The 16,303-nt window shown below is 50.9% G+C and overlaps 9 protein-coding genes across 9 annotated transcripts; 5 read left to right on the top strand and 4 right to left on the bottom strand.

The window, feature by feature from the left end:
- Positions 1-10: 10 nt before the first annotated feature.
- On the bottom strand, positions 11-2,465 carry abd1 (mRNA (guanine-N7)-methyltransferase). The gene is made up of 4 exons (XM_025657027.1): positions 2,242-2,465; positions 402-1,960; positions 182-348; positions 11-129 (listed from the first exon to the last, which is right to left on the bottom strand). The coding sequence occupies exons 1-4, from the start codon at positions 2,404-2,406 to the stop codon at positions 95-97; spliced, it is 1,926 nt and encodes a 641-aa protein (XP_025515418.1). The 5' UTR covers positions 2,407-2,465; the 3' UTR covers positions 11-94.
- Positions 2,466-2,793: 328 nt separating this feature from the next.
- On the bottom strand, positions 2,794-4,574 carry BO85DRAFT_372126 (cytochrome P450; the record flags this gene model as incomplete). Its single annotated transcript, XM_025656027.1, has 6 exons — positions 2,794-2,814; positions 2,846-3,012; positions 3,067-3,490; positions 3,552-3,883; positions 3,936-4,118; positions 4,178-4,574. 6 exons carry the CDS (start codon positions 4,572-4,574, stop codon positions 2,794-2,796), a joined length of 1,524 nt encoding a protein of 507 aa, XP_025515419.1.
- A 366-nt stretch (positions 4,575-4,940) lies between these two features.
- BO85DRAFT_304121 (prenyl transferase) lies at positions 4,941-6,704 on the bottom strand. The gene is made up of 4 exons (XM_025655357.1): positions 6,101-6,704; positions 5,702-6,054; positions 5,130-5,628; positions 4,941-5,069 (listed from the first exon to the last, which is right to left on the bottom strand). Exons 1-3 carry the CDS (start codon positions 6,425-6,427, stop codon positions 5,301-5,303), a joined length of 1,008 nt encoding a protein of 335 aa, XP_025515420.1. The 5' UTR covers positions 6,428-6,704; the 3' UTR covers positions 4,941-5,069; positions 5,130-5,300.
- Positions 6,705-7,050: 346 nt separating this feature from the next.
- On the top strand, positions 7,051-7,835 carry BO85DRAFT_438617 (uncharacterized protein; the record flags this gene model as incomplete). Its single annotated transcript, XM_025658680.1, has 2 exons — positions 7,051-7,568; positions 7,622-7,835. The coding sequence occupies 2 exons, from the start codon at positions 7,051-7,053 to the stop codon at positions 7,833-7,835; spliced, it is 732 nt and encodes a 243-aa protein (XP_025515421.1).
- A 584-nt stretch (positions 7,836-8,419) lies between these two features.
- Positions 8,420-10,020, top strand: BO85DRAFT_372629 (FAD-dependent oxidoreductase; the record flags this gene model as incomplete). The annotated part of the gene is made up of 4 exons (XM_025656047.1): positions 8,420-8,721; positions 8,791-9,062; positions 9,123-9,493; positions 9,550-10,020. The coding sequence occupies 4 exons, from the start codon at positions 8,420-8,422 to the stop codon at positions 10,018-10,020; spliced, it is 1,416 nt and encodes a 471-aa protein (XP_025515422.1).
- On the bottom strand, positions 9,862-12,011 carry BO85DRAFT_303172 (uncharacterized protein). The gene is made up of 3 exons (XM_025655355.1): positions 11,159-12,011; positions 11,026-11,109; positions 9,862-10,976 (listed from the first exon to the last, which is right to left on the bottom strand). The coding sequence occupies exons 1-3, from the start codon at positions 11,646-11,648 to the stop codon at positions 10,219-10,221; spliced, it is 1,332 nt and encodes a 443-aa protein (XP_025515423.1). The 5' UTR covers positions 11,649-12,011; the 3' UTR covers positions 9,862-10,218.
- Positions 11,980-13,250, top strand: BO85DRAFT_304323 (uncharacterized protein). The gene is made up of 3 exons (XM_025655358.1): positions 11,980-12,297; positions 12,364-12,906; positions 12,954-13,250. The coding sequence occupies exons 2-3, from the start codon at positions 12,376-12,378 to the stop codon at positions 13,104-13,106; spliced, it is 684 nt and encodes a 227-aa protein (XP_025515424.1). The 5' UTR covers positions 11,980-12,297; positions 12,364-12,375; the 3' UTR covers positions 13,107-13,250.
- A 610-nt stretch (positions 13,251-13,860) lies between these two features.
- On the top strand, positions 13,861-14,962 carry BO85DRAFT_520242 (SDR family oxidoreductase). The gene is made up of 4 exons (XM_025665117.1): positions 13,861-13,976; positions 14,036-14,570; positions 14,630-14,729; positions 14,792-14,962. The coding sequence occupies exons 1-4, from the start codon at positions 13,934-13,936 to the stop codon at positions 14,861-14,863; spliced, it is 750 nt and encodes a 249-aa protein (XP_025515425.1). The 5' UTR covers positions 13,861-13,933; the 3' UTR covers positions 14,864-14,962.
- Positions 14,963-15,322: 360 nt separating this feature from the next.
- On the top strand, positions 15,323-16,285 carry nscE (NAD-dependent epimerase nscE; the record flags this gene model as incomplete). The annotated part of the gene is made up of 1 exon (XM_025664751.1): positions 15,323-16,285. The coding sequence occupies one exon, from the start codon at positions 15,323-15,325 to the stop codon at positions 16,283-16,285; it is 963 nt and encodes a 320-aa protein (XP_025515426.1).
- Positions 16,286-16,303: the final 18 nt, after the last annotated feature.

Genomic DNA, 16,303 nt, shown 5'->3' on the forward strand with positions numbered 1-16,303 from the left:
GGAGTACTCCGTAGCTATATGATAGTTAATTTTCAGTAAATACATTTCATGTCCATTACATCTATTTACCCTCATTCTAATACTATGTATCCATCTACACCTTGTAGAAGCAAAACGCATGGTAAAAACCTATCTTGTTAGCGTTCCACCCTCTCCAGCTGCAGTAAAGGAATCTACTCACTGACTGCCTCCTGCTCCTCCGGCGTCATCGTCAATTCGCCCGTCGTGCGATCTCTCACGCCCATCCGCTCGCTCAACGGCCCCAGCTCCGGATCGTCCTTCTCATCCCGCCACACCTCCATGAACGGCTTGCGGTACTGCAGCTCCAGATTGTATTCCTCCGTCAACCTGCTTCATCAGTATCGTAATCCATAGTTCGTGGATCTATGGCATGGACTCACGCTCGGAACGCCTCCCACGGCACCACATACTCCGGGATCTCGCCCACCGCTTCCTCCATAAAGTAGCTATACTTCCATCCAAACGGCGGCCTGAAGATGCCATCCTCCGGCGTATCTCCAGGGAATTTGACCCGATAGATTGAGTTCCCCCATTCTGCCTTGGCCTCTTCCTCCACCTCACCATCTTCCGGCTCGGCATCCTGCTTCGCCGCCTCGCGGTCCTTGCGCTTGGCATTGAACTCGGCCACGCGGGCACTGATAATGTCCGAGTTGGGACACACGCCAATAAACCGGCCACCCTTCTTCAAACATCCCGCCACATTGCGCAGCATCTGTCGGGCCTTCTCTTCACTCTCAAACGCATAATGAATGGCAAACATAGACGCCACCACATCGAACCCACCCCCACCCCATCGCGACGCCATCATCGACCCTCCCGGTCCAACATTCGGATCCACTCCCACCTGCTGAACAATATCAACGTCTCCCAACCACTCCCCAAAGCAGTCCTTCGACCGGAACTCGCCATGAAACAACGGCGGTCCTCCCCTCCGTCCACCACCACCACGAGGCCCCCTACCCGAACGCATCCCCGCATACCGCTCGCGCGCCTGTATAATCGACACCTCGGCCGGATCCAGTCCCACGTACAGATCCACCGGCTGCGGCGCAAGCTGCCACTTGCCCAGATCACCTCCCTTACCACATCCCAAATCAATCACCAGCAACCGTTTCTCCTCCATCGGTGGTGGCCCAGTTCCATCCGCCCAATCCTTCGTCCCAATCGCCCGCGCCACGAACTCCTCATCCGGCGAGAACTTCTGAATCAACGTACTCTTCACCCAATTATTGAAACTGCGTAGCCCCTTAATCTTACTCTCCGTCTTGCGCCACTCCCGTCCCCGCTGCGGAACCGCATTGTAATGCTGTCTCACGATATCCGTCACGCCTCGGCTCTGCGAGTTGCGCATCGCATCTTCTTCCAGCGCGCGCTCCCGCTCCTCCTGTCGCCGCCGCAGCGTCTGCGGGTCCACGAGGCCGCGCCGCGCTCCGCCACCGGGTCGTTTCCGCTGACGCGCCTGCACTTCGGGCGACGGAGACCGCGGAGGAAGGGGCGGTGAGGGGGATCGGGGCTGTGGTGCTGCGCGTGCTGCTGTCTCGTCGCCATCGCGGCGCGAGTAAGCCGAGGGAGGTGCCTGTCCGCGTTTCCGGAGCTTCTGGTGTCGTTCTTCGAGTCGCTTACGCTTTGAAATAGGACGGTCGTTCACTTGGTCGGCGGGTGGCTGCTGCTCCGACGTCTCGTCCTCGAGCTTGCGCTTGTGGCTATCGGCCGCAGGAGAGCTCTGCTCGGCGTAGACATCGGCAGACCCAGAGCGAGAGTAGTCACCCATTTTGTTTATCTTGTGTTTGCGACGTGATTGGGAGGATGGAGGTGTCGGGATAGGTGGCTGCTTCTGCTGCTGTTGCTGCTGTTGCTCCGGTTGTTGAGAAGACTCGGTAGTGGTAGTTTGGGGAAGAGGAAGAGGTTCACTCGTAGAAGTCACAGTAGGATCATGAACCTAAATGGAAAAAAGAACCCCAATGAACATCCACAATCAGCGTCAAATATCCTGCAATGGGAAAGAAGATGGAACACTGAAAAAAAGAATGTCGCGAGAGACAATCAGACGCGCAGGAGCATTTTCTTTTCGGAGTCTTTTATTTGCGGGAAGAATAAGTAATCACCGCCTCCGCCGAGCGTAAGCGCCACTTTAGTTTCGCAGTGGATTGAACGATCCACTTATTCTCTCCACTGCAGAGAACTCTCGACTTGATACATATAGGAAAGCTTATAACTCACCGGTTTCGCTTCATCCGTCTGAGATGGTGTTGCTTCGATGGAAGCAGACACTGGCGCTGGTTCAGCAGCAACCACAGGCTGCTCCTCCCAGCGGTCTCGGGCGGGATCGTACATGCTGATGCTGGGCCGTTGGCCTGTGCGCTGTTGTTCCTCTTCGGAGGCCATGATCAAAGTGAGACGGAAGTAAAAGGGATAGATAATATGATACCTCCCATGAAAGGGGTAGTAGTAGTAGTAGTCTAGTAGCAGGGATAAAGCAAGTTTGAAGTCAGACGGAATTCGAGCTGCTTTAAGTTGAGTTTCCTTGGTTGAAACCCCTGCCTTGAACCGTGTTTCCTGCCTGGCCGGATGCGGCCTGTGAATGGAGTGAAACAGTAACGGTAGATGCCTACCATCATTAATAACTACATGACATCCTACGATTCAGTGTGGAGTAACACAGTTCTGTATTGGAGTTTATCTATCTATCTATCTGTCTCTTTGTGAAGAGAAGACGATATGGTGGGATATGTGTTGTGAAACAGTCTAATGGACCTGTTCCTCCCAGTGTATCTAGCGGTTCTTGTCCTTCCCCTGGGGGAAACTCAATGTCGAAGTGTCTTACGATCGTGGAAACGAGTAGTCGCATCTCCATCATCGCGAATGCTTTCCCTGCGCATGAGTATGTGCCGCTTGAGAACGCATTGAGCGCTTCTTTGTGGATGACTAGCTCTGGCTGCGTGGACCATCTTTCCGGGATGAACTCGTCTGGACGGGGGAAGTTGCGCGGGTCTAGACGTAAACGATGTCAGCTACTATCTTCACAAAATAAGATTAATACTATACCTCGTTGAATCGTATACGTCGGCACAGACACTATCATCCCGGGAGGTATATACACTCCCGCCGTTCGAAGCCCTTCTGGCCCTGTCTCGCGCTGCAATCCGCTCAGAACAGCCGGACACAGACGCAGACTCTCATTGATACACCCCTCCAGGTACGGCTTCTTCACCAACGCCGCATGACACAGCTCCTCCCCAGCTGGCACAGCAGAGTCTATCTCCTCCTGCAGCCGACGTAGCTTCTCCGGATGTCGTGCCAGGAGATAGAACAAAGCATTGAGGGTACTGGCAGCCGTGTCGCTGCCAGCCGTAATAGCGAGCTCTGAATCGTGAGCAAGATCCCCATCAACGCCACCTATAGACTGGTCGCCCTCCGAGCTTGACTCCTCGATCAAATAGCTGAAGAGGTCCCGGCGATCGGTTTCGACCTGAACCAACATCAGCCTAAACCATCCACAACCTGATACTAGACAGTGAATGCAACAATACCCTACTCCTCTCCTCCACACACTGCGCACACCACTCCAACCATCTATCCGTAAACCGCCTCACACCCACCATCCCCCGCATCAATATAACCAGCCAACTCGAGCTCAACAAGGCACTTGCCCCGCGTCCCATCTTCCTCATCATCTGCAGCATCTTCGGCGGCTCCCCATGCAGCATGTTGAACGATTTCCCAAACGCAAATATCCCCATCGAGTCCCATGCAAACCCATCAATTAGCGCGGTGGTCTCCTGTGCTTGCAATGATCGAGATTCAATAACCTGGACTATATCCTTGCAGTGCTCTAGGAGATAGGGTTCGTAGCCCGCGAGTGCTAGTCATATCACTCAGCAATTCGATCGGCAGATAAAGTGTCTGAGACATACCCTTCGACGTAAACCCCCGATCCCATAACCTCCTCCTCTTCGAATGAAACGCCTTATCCCTCGCCATCTGCAATGATCGATGCGGATAATGTAGATCGTAGAATGGTCCCTTGACGCATGTCGTACCCACGCCGTAAATGTCTTTTATCGCAGATGGATTGTTGATGGAGATCTCCCTAGGCTCTATCTAATCCGTCAGATACTGTACAAACCACACGAGTAACAAAGGTAGAGAGAAATACTAATCCGAACAACATCCCCATACACCCCATGCAACTCCTTCACTTTAAGGTACCATTTCGCATCCAGCACTGTATTCCTGAAATCCCACAACGCTGTGGCCCTTGCTAGCTCCGGACCTGGAAACCCGCCTAGCGCGTGGAAGAAGTATCGATAGATCGCTATAGAAGCGAACAGCGAGGAATGAAAGGTCAGTATCGCTAGTCCGATCCATTGGGATATCTCTCTGTATCCGAGGATGAAAAGGGCTAGTAGACCGAGTACGGGCCAGAAGATGAGGCAGTTGGCGAGGAAGACGACGTGTTTTTCGAGGTCGGCATGGATGAAGTAGGTTAGATGGGCGGTGATGCCGAGGATGGCGGAGATGAGGGCTGTTGTTGGGAGGAGGGATGGAGTCATTGTGTTGTATTTGGGAGGATAAGGTGGAATTGGGACTTGAGTGATGATGATCTGTAGTGTAGGGGCGTGTATGAGGGATGAATGTAGTATAGGGGAGGCAAGAACCCCTGGTTGTTTGATTATGGGTAAAGTACGGAGAGACCATGGCAGGTCTGACAGTCCATGCATAAGCTCTGTTTGTTAGCTCCAGGACAGTAAGCATAGACATAATAGACTAATCATGGGAGCAGGTACTACTCCACAGAGCTTGTACATAGACAACGAACACGAATCGCACTGTCGCGATGATGGCTGGGTAAGAGGGATAATGGCTAGGGTGAGCGCGGCGCCAGCACCACCCTAATATCGGGCAGTGATGTTGGTGAGTAGGATACTCCCAGCTGATGGTGGTCCGAATTGTAACATGGTTCATGCAGTACCCCCTCTGTGGCTTGCTTGATGTTACCACAACTCCTGCTCGGACTATATCTATGGCCTTACTCCGTCCGAAGCAGGCTGTACGGTTCTCCAGGGTCAATGTAAGTTTCAAAGCTGGTGGGAACATCATCGACACACCAGTCCAGAGCTCAATGAATGAACCGAACTCAACGTATAAATGTTGATATATGCTGTTTTGATCTACCGTGTATGTATGGCACAAATTAAACCCAGAACGTGTCCTAAGGGGAATGATCCTTCGACCCTCATACGAGAAGTGAAACTGTATACCCCAAGATAAAGAAAAAGCTATGTCTGCTGGCTCTTTAAATTCATTTTCTCGTTCCGTCCCCAGATAGCCAACCAGTCCTGAACCGAAGCGCTCGCCGACTTGAGCTCCTTGAAACAAGCATTGCGCACTCTCTCGCTCTGAATCACAGCAAGCGCTTTGCGAATATTGCGCGGTGAGCTGGTCTCCAAAGCACTGGCGACCCAATGCCCTTCGGGAGCTTCCAGCGCGAGGATAATCGGATACGAGAGCTCTCGATTTCGCAGGTCTTCGGCAAGCGCCCCTTTGGCCTTGGCATATTCGGATGAGTAGACATTCTTGCAGTCATTCTGCAGCTGCGAGCACCACCTATCTCAGGGTCATCAGCTTTTGGCTCCTGCTAGACATGGTAGAATTGTAAGGAATCAAAAACGAGGCATACGCAAGAGTAGTCATCGTCCCGTCCATCGATTGGTCCTCCATCACCAATTGTCCCAGCAGCCGGAATAACGCCCCTGTTTTCAATGATGCCATCTTGCGATAGGCTGCAACTCGCTCCTCAGGAACAGTCGAAAGGCTACCCAGTCCATCCCGTCGCCAGATTAGTGACAGGTCTTGGCCTTCGAGAATTTCTTCCAGATTTTGTAGCAGAAACCTGGCCAGCTTGGGGAACTTTTGCACGGTCTTGTTGAGAATCTGGGTGACTCGGTAGTAAGCGCGATTTGCTGTCTCTGAAGGGCCATATATCCGGTGGGCTGCTGGCTTGCCTTTTCGATAGTCGCTATTGTCAGTTATCTGCTTGACGTTAGAGTGTATTTATCTGGATTCAAGGTATACGTACATCGTCAACTAGCATCAGGCACAGGTGGATTGCATCCATTATCTCCAGAACCATCTTATATTTGGCCGGATCCTCATCCTTGAGCCTCGGGGACAGCTTCTGTACGAATGGCTCCCAGTGATACTTCCCATAGATCTGACGAATGTAGGCATATGGGCACTCGAACGATGTCACGGTCTCCGGTTTCTTCTTGCCAATCAGGAAAGCTTTGGAATTTGGCCACAAGGGACCAATTCCATCAAGGACGAAATAAAAAATTAGAGGGGCAATGCCTAGGGTTGCTACCAGAGGGATGGGAATGGAGGCAACGTCCGGAAGTGCCGCCATGATTCGGTCCTTCCTGAGTGGGACGAAGTGCAAGGATGAGAAGAACAGATGACAGCACGGTACCCCGATGAGCTCGCAAAGGGACGCTGTCCTGTCTATATATGTATGCTATGGATAGGATACTTCAGCTGTACCCTCATCGTTAAGGGCTCAGGGTTCCCCTCGGGGCAAGCTGTTGCTTCGCACAAGTTACACCATTTCCTTTTCAGTGCGGTCGAGCCAACCAGAATGGTTGTTGCCTGACTCTCGCTCTTGAGAGAAGCTGACAGTTGGGTATGGCGACATGCCTCTAGCGGCACGACAGGAGATACAGCTTTTGAAACCCGGTGCACTCCCCTGGCTCACTTGCAGGTCTTTGAGCGGCTTGAGAATAGCACATCGGTGACACATGATTACCGAGACTCCTGGTGGTCCTACCTGATGCGGACATCAGTCCACTCATAGGGAAACACAGACCTTTATGGCGTATCGTCAGCGGAACAGGACCAGGGCGCCGTAGCACTGGGTGACCCCAAGTCAACTCACTATATAAGCATGCTCAGGTCATGTAAAATGCAAATGGCCCAGATCCTGACAGCGACAGAACCGCTACAAGCATTGAATCGTGTCTTCGTATCGCTTTAATGGATGGGTTCGACCATTCTACTGCTCCACCAGAATATAACGCGCTAAAATGGCTCGCTGATATCTTCGTCATCGGAATGGCTGTTGGCTGGGTTGCTCACTATGTGGAGATGATTTACACATCGTTCAAGGACCAAACATACTGCATGACCATCGGGGGCCTTTGCATTAATTTTGCCTGGGAAATCATATTCTGCATAATGTATCCTGCCAAAGGGTTTGTCGAGCGGGTTGCCTTTCTCATGGGAATTTCTCTCGACCTTGGGGTTATTTACGCCGGAGTCAAGAATGCCCCAAATGAATGGCACCACTCTGCAATGGTGAGGGACCATATGCCCCTTGTCTTCGCAGCGACGACACTTTGTTGTCTGAGCGGTCACATGGCTCTTACTGCCCAGGTTGGTCCCGCCCAAGCCTATACGTGGGGGGCAATTGCATGCCAGCTCTTTATCAGCATAGGGAATGTGTTTCAATTGTTGAGTCGGGGAAACACACGAGGGGCGTCATGGACACTATGGTAAGCGTTGGTCTGATCTGCTCAGGCTGTTTGCTGTGCTAAGTAATCACTAGGATCTCCAGGTTCTTTGGGTCAACATCAGCCATCGGCTTTGCCCTTGTTCGATATATTCGCTGGTGGGAGGCTTTTTCCTGGCTGAACTGCCCGCTTGTGTTATGGTCCGTGGCCATGTTCTTTCTGTTTGAAATTCTGTATGGAGCGTTATTCTATTCTGTCAAGCGACAAGAAGGAAGATCCCAGCGTGGAATCAAGCACAAGAAGAGGTAGCCAGGAACAGTATGGAGATAGATGAGTGTGTAACACACAGCTATCTATCCTGACGGAATGGCGGAGAAAGTTCACGGTGTTGTACCACTCTTTGTGGTGCTCTCATGAGAACGGAGTTACTGCTTGTCATGTAATAGTAAGTATGTTTGGGTTGACAAAGACCATCACCCACCGATAGAATAACGCAGTGGATACAATGTCTTCACCTATATTGCTGTCCTCGGGTAGAAATAGAAGTAAGGCATACTACTGTTTCGCCACCTCCGATTGCAAGTAGACGATGGCATGATGAACAGCCACGCTTGTGACACAGCAACTACTGGTCAAGCGCATGTACCACGGGGCTGGCTTGCATAAGCCCGAAGTAGCTTGACTACGCAGTTATGCCACTATGCCAGTGCTGGATGTCATTTGAGGTCCATTCGCTCCAGCAGTGAGAATAGCAAACACTTGGTTTGCCGTACAGTTTGAAATTCATCTGCCTCAGGCTCAATATAATTCCACTCAACCAAATAAACACAATATATATACCATACGCAGGAATCATCTTTGATTAGGCTTTGTATCTGGCGTGATTCGCAAGCATGGCCAATACCCAGCAACCCCCCTTTCGCGTCCTTATTGTGGGCGGTTCTGTCGCAGGCCTCACCCTTGCGCACTGTCTCGAACGTGCCAATATCGAGTACCTCATACTCGAAAAAGGAGAAGATGTTGCCCCGCAAGTTGGTGCCTCGATAGGTATCATGCCAAATGGTGGACGGATCCTCGAGCAACTGGGCCTATTTGGGGAGATTGAGCGTGTGATTGAGCCGTTGCATCAGGCGAATATCAGCTATCCAGATGGGTTCTGCTTCAGTAACGTCTATCCTAAGGTCCTAGGCGATAGGTATGTCAACAGTATCTAGAATATCATGCGGACAGAAGGAGATAGAAGGTGTTGTGACTAAGGTTCTAGGTTCGGATACCCGGTTGCATTCTTGGACCGGCAGAAGTTCCTGCAGATTGCATATGAGGGGCTGAGGAAGAAGCAGAACGTTCTCACTCGGAAAAGGGTAGTTGGCGTGCGACAGTCGGATCATGGAACTGCTGTTTCTGTGGCTGATGGGACAGAGTATGAGGCGGATCTCGTGGTTGGTGCTGATGGAGTACATAGTCGGGTGAGAAGTGAGATTTGGAAGATGGCGGAGGAGAATCGGCCTGCATCGGTTTCGACACGTGAAAGAAGAAGTATGTTTCTACAAAGTCTCATGTCCTTTGTGCTGGATGCAATGAGACTAATACAAGCAGGCATGACTGTTGAGTATGTCTGCGTTTTCGGAATTTCATCAGCCATTCCAGGGCTCGAGATAAGCGAACAGATCAACGGGATTTTCGACCATCTATCCATTCTAACCATCCACGGCAGACATGGTCGGGTGTTCTGGTTCGTGATCCAGAAGTTGGATAGGAAGTACGTCTATCCTGATGTCCCGCGATTCTCAGACGAGGATGCCGTACAGCTCTTCGATCGGGTCAAACACGTGCGGTTCTGGAAAAACATCTGCGTGGGGGACTTGTGGAAGAACAGAGAGGTGTCCTCAATGACAGCGCTGGAGGAGGGAGTATTCGAGACATGGCACCATGATAGGATGGTTTTGATTGGAGATAGCGTTCACAAGGTAAGTCGCTAGGAAAATTGAAGTGAGATCGTTGGGCTTACTCGATGTGCAACCAGATGACGCCCAACTTTGGCCAGGGAGCCAATTCTGCCATCGAGGATGCTGCGGCGCTCTCTTCCCTTCTACATGATCTTGTCAACGCCCGTGGAGTTTGCAAGCCATCAAATGTCCAGATTCAGCATCTCCTCAAGCAGTATCGGGAGACTCGATACACTCGCATGGTAGGCATGTGTCGCACCGCGGCTTCAGTCTCTCGAATTCAGGCCCGAGATGGCATCCTCAACACCGTCTTTGGACGATATTGGGCACCATATGCTGGCAACCTGCCTGCTGACCTGGCATCAAAAGTAATGGCAGATGCAGAGGTTGTTACTTTTCTGCCTTTGCCAGGCCGCTCAGGACCGGGCTGGGAGATGTACAAGCGGAAGGGAAAGAGAGGGCAGGCGCAATGGGTGCTTATAATCTTCACCTTACTTACGATTGGTGGATTGAGCATCTGGCTTCAAAGCAATGCGTTGAGTAAATGATAACTTCTGCTCTCCTTTCGTTCTTGATTTAGTATGATGTATTCTAAGTTATCGAGGCGTAGGAAAAGGCTCGCTATAGCATAACTAATGTAGGAATGAGGATATCGAGAAGATAGATATGAGAATGCCCGAACGCCACGCTGCATTAACAACCAGATGAGGAGTATCATGTGCAGAAAAAACAATATAATGAGAATATCACTTCGTGGCCGGCTTCTTTCTAGGCGAACCGACGTTCAAAACCTGTCGCATGCGGCGTAACTTGGCCCACCATTCCCGGTCACTGGCCTTTTTAACCTCGGGGTTGATATCGTCCGCCACAAGCTCATCCGTGGATGGTACCTCAGAGACAGCACGACTGTCTCCCGAGATGGTCGAACGATTCAGTCGACGATGGCGCACATTGAGCGCCTGGCCCAGCAGCTCCCAGCCACAACGTAGGCCCTCTGATTTCTCGGTGGCCCGTCCCGTTCCGCTCTGAGCCTTTCCGTTCACCCAAGGACAATAATCCATGTGCTCATTCAACACTTCCAATGAGTCGTAAAGAGCTTCATCGCCGTTGGGCTTTGGTTTGTACATCCACAGGCCCAATCTCCGGAAACACACGCTACAGCCGACCAGACCAGCTGTCCCGTCGGGGACTGAGTCCCAGCCGAAGAATGCTAGTATGAAGGCGTTCTTGAGAACAGATGGCTCAGGCTCAGAGTTCTGCGCGTTCTCTTTCCCATCTTCACCCTCAGTATTGCTCTCAATGCTCTGCGTGCGCGTACTTTCGTCGGACCCGTTGAAGCTTGCTGGAAGTATCTTAATGAGCGTGTCGAGATCGAAGGACTTAGGCGTTTGGATGACGTCTGTGGCCGGCAATTGATCGGCCATCTTCACGAGGTTTGAGTATCGTTTTTCTAGGCCGGAGATAGCTATTTCGGGGTTTGCTAGCGGCAATCGATGGATAGTAGCTGTAACAGTCAGCTCCCGAATGGCAACCACAAGTGTCAAAGAACCCACCATCACAGCCCTTGTTCCTCCACGGACAAGTCTCCCCGTGCCCCTTGACCAGCCTTTCCGCGTATTCGTCCACAAGTTTGGCTCCTGATCTTCATTAGGCACACGAAGCAGACACGGCAATTGGCAAACTTACGAACTTCCTTCCTCTCTTGCACCTTTTCAGCATCAAACCCATCCAACTCATCCAGCTCATCCGGGAGCTTGACCACAACCGACCCACCACAATTCCCAGCACATGTTACCCGGGCCACATCTGTACATATCCAGCCGCGCTTAGCCCATTCCACCTCGCTTATTGCTGACGGTTTGGGTGCCCATCGGTCGACGCGACGAAAGGTTTCCAATCGCTCGAGGAAACGTTCGCGATCCCAAGGAACAAAGCTGGGCCGCGAGGTTGACGATGACGACGAATCTCTGGAGCTAGGGCGTGCGACCTTTAGAAGTGAGTTTTGTGCAAGTGAGAAGCCGGGCGCATCTAGACGGGCTTTTTTGTTCGATGCGTCTCGAATGGTTGCAGGCGCTTCGGCGGTAGCTGATTTTGTGGACTCGGAGGTTGTAGGTTTGGTTAGAGACTCGAGAACCCGATGAAACTTGCGCTTCTTCGTTTCAACGGCGTAGGACATTTTCCAGCACGTGGAAGTAATGGTGTTGTGCAGTTGAAGTGGTCTTTGAGATAAGGGAGTCTGGATCTTGGGGATGGCCTCGGAGCTGGTGGCGCTAGACCCGAAATGGAGCTATCGTTTTTATGCCTGAGGCAACGAGAGGGGTGCTCGACCTGCAGGTGAATCGCCATGAACTACAGTGTACTATTATGAGACTTTGTTTGCTATCGTTATATCTGAGCATAATTAGCTATCCTCATTGACATTGTTACAGCTGTATTGATAAGTACGTTCCCAAAGGGCATTGATGTACAGGACAGGACTCATAGTATCCATTGGATCTTTATATCTTCTTCAAATAAGGGCCTCCTCAGCGGAGGAGGAGGACTTGCAGGCAGCAGAGACAACGCAGGTCTCTTAGGTGCCTAACTGCAGGACTGTCGTCCCAGCTTATTTAGGTCAATTTCTGTCCACACCTGATTCCTATCTCAACACACACTTGTCATCAGACTATACTAATGACCAAGACCGTGGTGAATCTTTCACTAGCCAGAACTGTGCAACTTACTACTGTGACTACTTCGTTGTAGTCCTTCTCTTTCAGACTTACTCGTGTATCTATGGTTTTCACCGACCCTAGATAATCATATTAGCCGAGTGATGGTAGAAGGTATCACCGACAGAGCGCTAAGAAGTTTAAACTTACTCTTGGCCATGCTGACAGTTGGTCACATAGTTCAATTTGCAAATGGCTCTGAACAATGAGGTACCCCTTATTCCAGCCGTTCAGCGTGCACTGGCAATTCCCGAGATCCTGAACCACATTTTCGAGTGCCTCTATCACTACCGCCCAGCCACGTGTAGTTGGGGTGGCCGTTCAATCCTTTCTTGCGCCCTTGTCAACAAATTATGGTTCTCGGAGGCAATCCGATGGCTCTGGCAAGACCCCAGACCCCCTCTTCACCGAGAAGGTAGTCATGACGATTTTGTGGTCGTGCTTGGCAAAATCCCAGAAGCACGCCGAAATCTATATGCAAGATACATCAAGCGTGCTACACTATTATACTATAAACGCAAACCCGACGGCCCAGACGGTGTCCAGTTCCCAAGTTTACGTTGCGTACATATCTGGGGGCCAATCGACCTTTCTGATCTCGAGGAGATCAAGTTCCGGAATAATTGCGTTCGGTCCATCTGGTATTTTATACGTTGTCCTTCAGACACTGAAATCGAGGAGCACGCCACAGCTTCTTTTGAGAAGCTTCTTACTCCTCTCCTGGTAGGCATTCCCATTGCATTGAGGTGATAACTTTCTAATCCCATCAGTCGCATTTCAATCATCTGAGAGAGTGGGTCATTTTTTCAGGTAGAAGCATGGACACAACGCAATATTTCAAATTCACACCAGGCACCGAAGGACAGGGCTGGCACCGGTCAGAACATGGCCGTGTAAGAGTTCCGCCTAACCAGGGCGTGTAGGTTACATAAGTAAGGTTCTACTGGGAGTAAAATGAGCAGAGAAACCATGTATGCAGCCGGGGCTGTGCCTGAACACAGTGGATCTCGACAGCTTTTGTTGTTTAGCTCAGCATCTAATGACGTAGAATTGAAATAAGTGTGTGCTGTTTATGATGGCGCAGAAAGCAGAGGCATTACGGGAATGGGGACACTTTCCTTGACCATGTCAAGCCCTCTTGTTATACAGTACAAACGGGCATAGTTCCTTAATCATACATAAGGTGGGCTTCATCGCAGCCGAAGCGACTTATGCCTTCATCAGCAGGATATACAGAAGATCTAATAATCAGTCTATCGAAAGCAATCAGCAAACAACTACTAGAAAACAATGCCAGATTCAATATAATCTTATGTACTATACAAAGAAGTCGAATGCTACCCTATTTCATTTCATAGATTGAGGCTGAATTGTGGGACTGGAAAGTTACAAGTACAATTCAGAAACACTCAGTAATTACAAATTGTATTGTCCAGTTCCTGTATATCAAGGCTCAAATGATGCTCCAACGAGAGACTTTAATGCCTCGACTAGAGGTGACTTAGCCTCCAGACTGCGAAACTCGTATCTCACACCACAAGCCACAATCAGTTAGCTTCTTTTCAGCCCTAGCCTCAGCTTAGCTAACCCCAAAACCAAATGACTATAAAAGCGTCGCTTATCCTCCACCAAGATGGACCATAATACTCTTCTATACATCCCCCTCTCAGATATCCATAAAGTCCCAATACTCGATTCTGTGTTCATCCCCATCGAGCATTACCAATTTCCCGCAACCCCCAACCCCACAATGTCATCCCCAACCATCTATCTCATCACCGGGGCCAGCAGAGGTACACACCACCACTCCTGATCCCATCCTCATGTTCATCTCACCCACAAAACTACCCAGGAATCGGCCTCTCCCTCACCCAATCCCTCCTCCTCCGCCCAAACACCATCGTAATCGCCACCATGCGCAACCCCACCACCAACTCTCTCTATACTAACCCTCCACCAACATCCCCCACCTCAACCCTCATCCTCCTCCCCCTCGACATCCAATCCACCACCTCAATCACCAACGCCATCGAAACACTCAAATCAACCCACCACATCACGCACATCGACACCGTAATCTCCAACGCAGGCTACTACAACGACGCCACCCACCGCGTCGACAACATCCCCCTCTCCACCGTGCAGTTGCACTTCGATGTGAACACACTCGGCGTAATCCGCCTCTTTCAGGGAGTATACGACATGCTGAAGAAGAGCACGAAGCCGGTGTTTGTCACCGTTAGTAGCTTTCTGGGGAGTATCGGTGGTCTTGAAGAAGAATTCTTTCCCGGTGCTGCATATGGGGTTAGTAAAGCTGCTGCGAATTGGGTGACGAGAAAGATGCATATGGAGAATGAAGGGATGGTTTGTTTTATGGTGCATCCAGGGTAAGCTTACTATCTTGTGCATTGGGATGGCTGGTGGGGTGCTGATGTGTGGTGTGTAGGTTCGTGAAGACTGAGATGGGGAATGCGTGTGCGAAGAGTATCGGGTTGGAGGAGGCTTTTACGGAGCCGAGGGAGTGTGCGGAGGCTTTGGTGAACTTGGTAAGTGTATTTTCCTTTCTGTGAGAGCCTGATATAGTGGGGCGTGATACTGAGTGGAGTAGATCGAAAGCGCCACGAGAGAAACAGTTGGAGGCCGGTTCATCAGTTGGAGGGGGGAAGAAGTTCCTTTCTGATTGGTAGGTATATACGAAGCTGTTATGATGCTGCATGTTGCGCTATTTAGTAGAATGCCGTATTAAGTAGAATTTATTATCGTACGAATTGTTGAGCTTAATCTTTGTCTGTCGCACAAAAAGCCCTATCATCCTCCACCCAAGTCTTTAGACATACACATAATGATATACTTCCATTCCTGCATAAGCACCCTCGGATATCCAACATTCCGTATGTGCGCAACATCCCCTTAAGCCCCATAACCAACCAACAAATCCCATATCATCATACTCTAAACTCCGAATCCTCACCGGAGTTTAAATCCCTTAACCCCGACCATATCTCACATACCACGCATAGCAAGAAGCAGAAAATACTATATAAACCCATATAGCATTATCCCACAACACCAGACCTCAACCACAGACCCAACAACCAATAAACCGACACTACAATCTCCAATCAATCAATCAATTAACATGCCCCTCATCTTCCTAACCGGCGGCAGTGGCTACCTCGGCCAAGCCATTACGACCCACGCCTTCTCCAAGAACTACACCGTCCACTCGCTCTCACGCAGTCCCGAAAGCGACGCCAAAATTACCTCTCTCGGTGCAATTCCCATCCGCGGCGACCTCACCACCCACTCCGTGCTCCTTGAACAAAGCCAAAAGGCAGATATAGTCATCCATCTGGCGGACCCAATGGCAGGAAACTACTCTCTCCCGTACGAAGAACGCATCCGCATCGACGACGAAGCAGTGACTGCCATCGCTGAGGGATTAGCTGGAAGCAACAAGCCGCTTGTAGTGACCTCCGGGTCACTGGTTGTTGCTGCTACGGGGAAGGAGACTGACGAGGAATCCGCGTTATGGGAGGAAGGGAAGGCGCTGAATGAGCGGATTGTGTCGGAGAGGAAGAATCTGAGGTGGGTAGGGGAGAGTGGGGTGAGGGTTATTGTGATTCGGTTGCCGCCGTTTGTGTATGGATGGGGAGGGAGTGGGGTGGGGTTGTTTATGGGGATGTTTTGGAATGGTGGTGATGGAGGGAAGAAGGAGGTGAAGGTTATTAGGGAGGCGGAGGGGGTGGCTACGTCTGCGGTGCATGTGGAGGATGCGGCCGAGTTGTATTTGCTTGCTGCGGAAAGGGCTGGTGCTGGGGACGTGTTTAATGGGTGTTCGGAGTGGGGGGTGACGTTTGGGGAGTTGGCGAGGGCAATGGCGGATGTTTTGGGGGTTGGGGTTGAGGTTGTGGGGTTCGAGGAGGCGAAGAGGGTATGGGGGGAGTTCTTTGCGAGGTTTCTGAGTACGGAGAATAGGGCTTCTGGGGGGGAGGCGATGAGGGTGCTGGGATGGGTGCCGAAGAAGGTTGGAATCGTGGAGGAGGTGAGGTATGGGTCGTATGTTGGGGTGGCGGAGAGGTTGAGAAGTGGTGCTGCTTGAGGGTGTGTGCTTACAGGA

Source organism: Aspergillus piperis (genome assembly GCF_003184755.1).
Source record: "Aspergillus piperis CBS 112811 unplaced genomic scaffold BO85scaffold_9, whole genome shotgun sequence".
NCBI classification, from domain to species: Eukaryota; Fungi; Ascomycota; class Eurotiomycetes; order Eurotiales; family Aspergillaceae; genus Aspergillus; species Aspergillus piperis.

Coding starts and splice junctions, on each gene's coding strand:
- abd1 (XM_025657027.1), bottom strand. CDS start 2,406: ATGGCCTCCGAAGAGGAACAACAGCGCACAGGCCAACGGCCCAGCATC. Junction 1,961..2,241: donor AGACGGATGAAGCGAAACCG/GTGAGTTATAAG, acceptor TTTTCCATTTAG/GTTCATGATCCTACTGTGAC. Junction 349..401: donor CCGTGGGAGGCGTTCCGAGC/GTGAGTCCATGC, acceptor CTGATGAAGCAG/GTTGACGGAGGAATACAATC.
- BO85DRAFT_304121 (XM_025655357.1), bottom strand. CDS start 6,427: ATGGCGGCACTTCCGGACGTTGCCTCCATTCCCATCCCTCTGGTAGCA. Junction 6,055..6,100: donor GCCTGATGCTAGTTGACGAT/GTACGTATACCT, acceptor AACGTCAAGCAG/ATAACTGACAATAGCGACTA. Junction 5,629..5,701: donor GGGACGATGACTACTCTTGC/GTATGCCTCGTT, acceptor ACCCTGAGATAG/GTGGTGCTCGCAGCTGCAGA.
- BO85DRAFT_303172 (XM_025655355.1), bottom strand. CDS start 11,648: ATGTCCTACGCCGTTGAAACGAAGAAGCGCAAGTTTCATCGGGTTCTC. Junction 11,110..11,158: donor GCAAGAGAGGAAGGAAGTTC/GTAAGTTTGCCA, acceptor AATGAAGATCAG/GAGCCAAACTTGTGGACGAA. Junction 10,977..11,025: donor GAGGAACAAGGGCTGTGATG/GTGGGTTCTTTG, acceptor TGACTGTTACAG/CTACTATCCATCGATTGCCG.
- BO85DRAFT_304323 (XM_025655358.1), top strand. CDS start 12,376: ATGGCTCTGAACAATGAGGTACCCCTTATTCCAGCCGTTCAGCGTGCA. Junction 12,907..12,953: donor AGCTTCTTACTCCTCTCCTG/GTAGGCATTCCC, acceptor TAATCCCATCAG/TCGCATTTCAATCATCTGAG.
- BO85DRAFT_520242 (XM_025665117.1), top strand. CDS start 13,934: ATGTCATCCCCAACCATCTATCTCATCACCGGGGCCAGCAGAG. Junction 13,977..14,035: donor CATCACCGGGGCCAGCAGAG/GTACACACCACC, acceptor AAAACTACCCAG/GAATCGGCCTCTCCCTCACC. Junction 14,571..14,629: donor TGTTTTATGGTGCATCCAGG/GTAAGCTTACTA, acceptor TGTGGTGTGTAG/GTTCGTGAAGACTGAGATGG.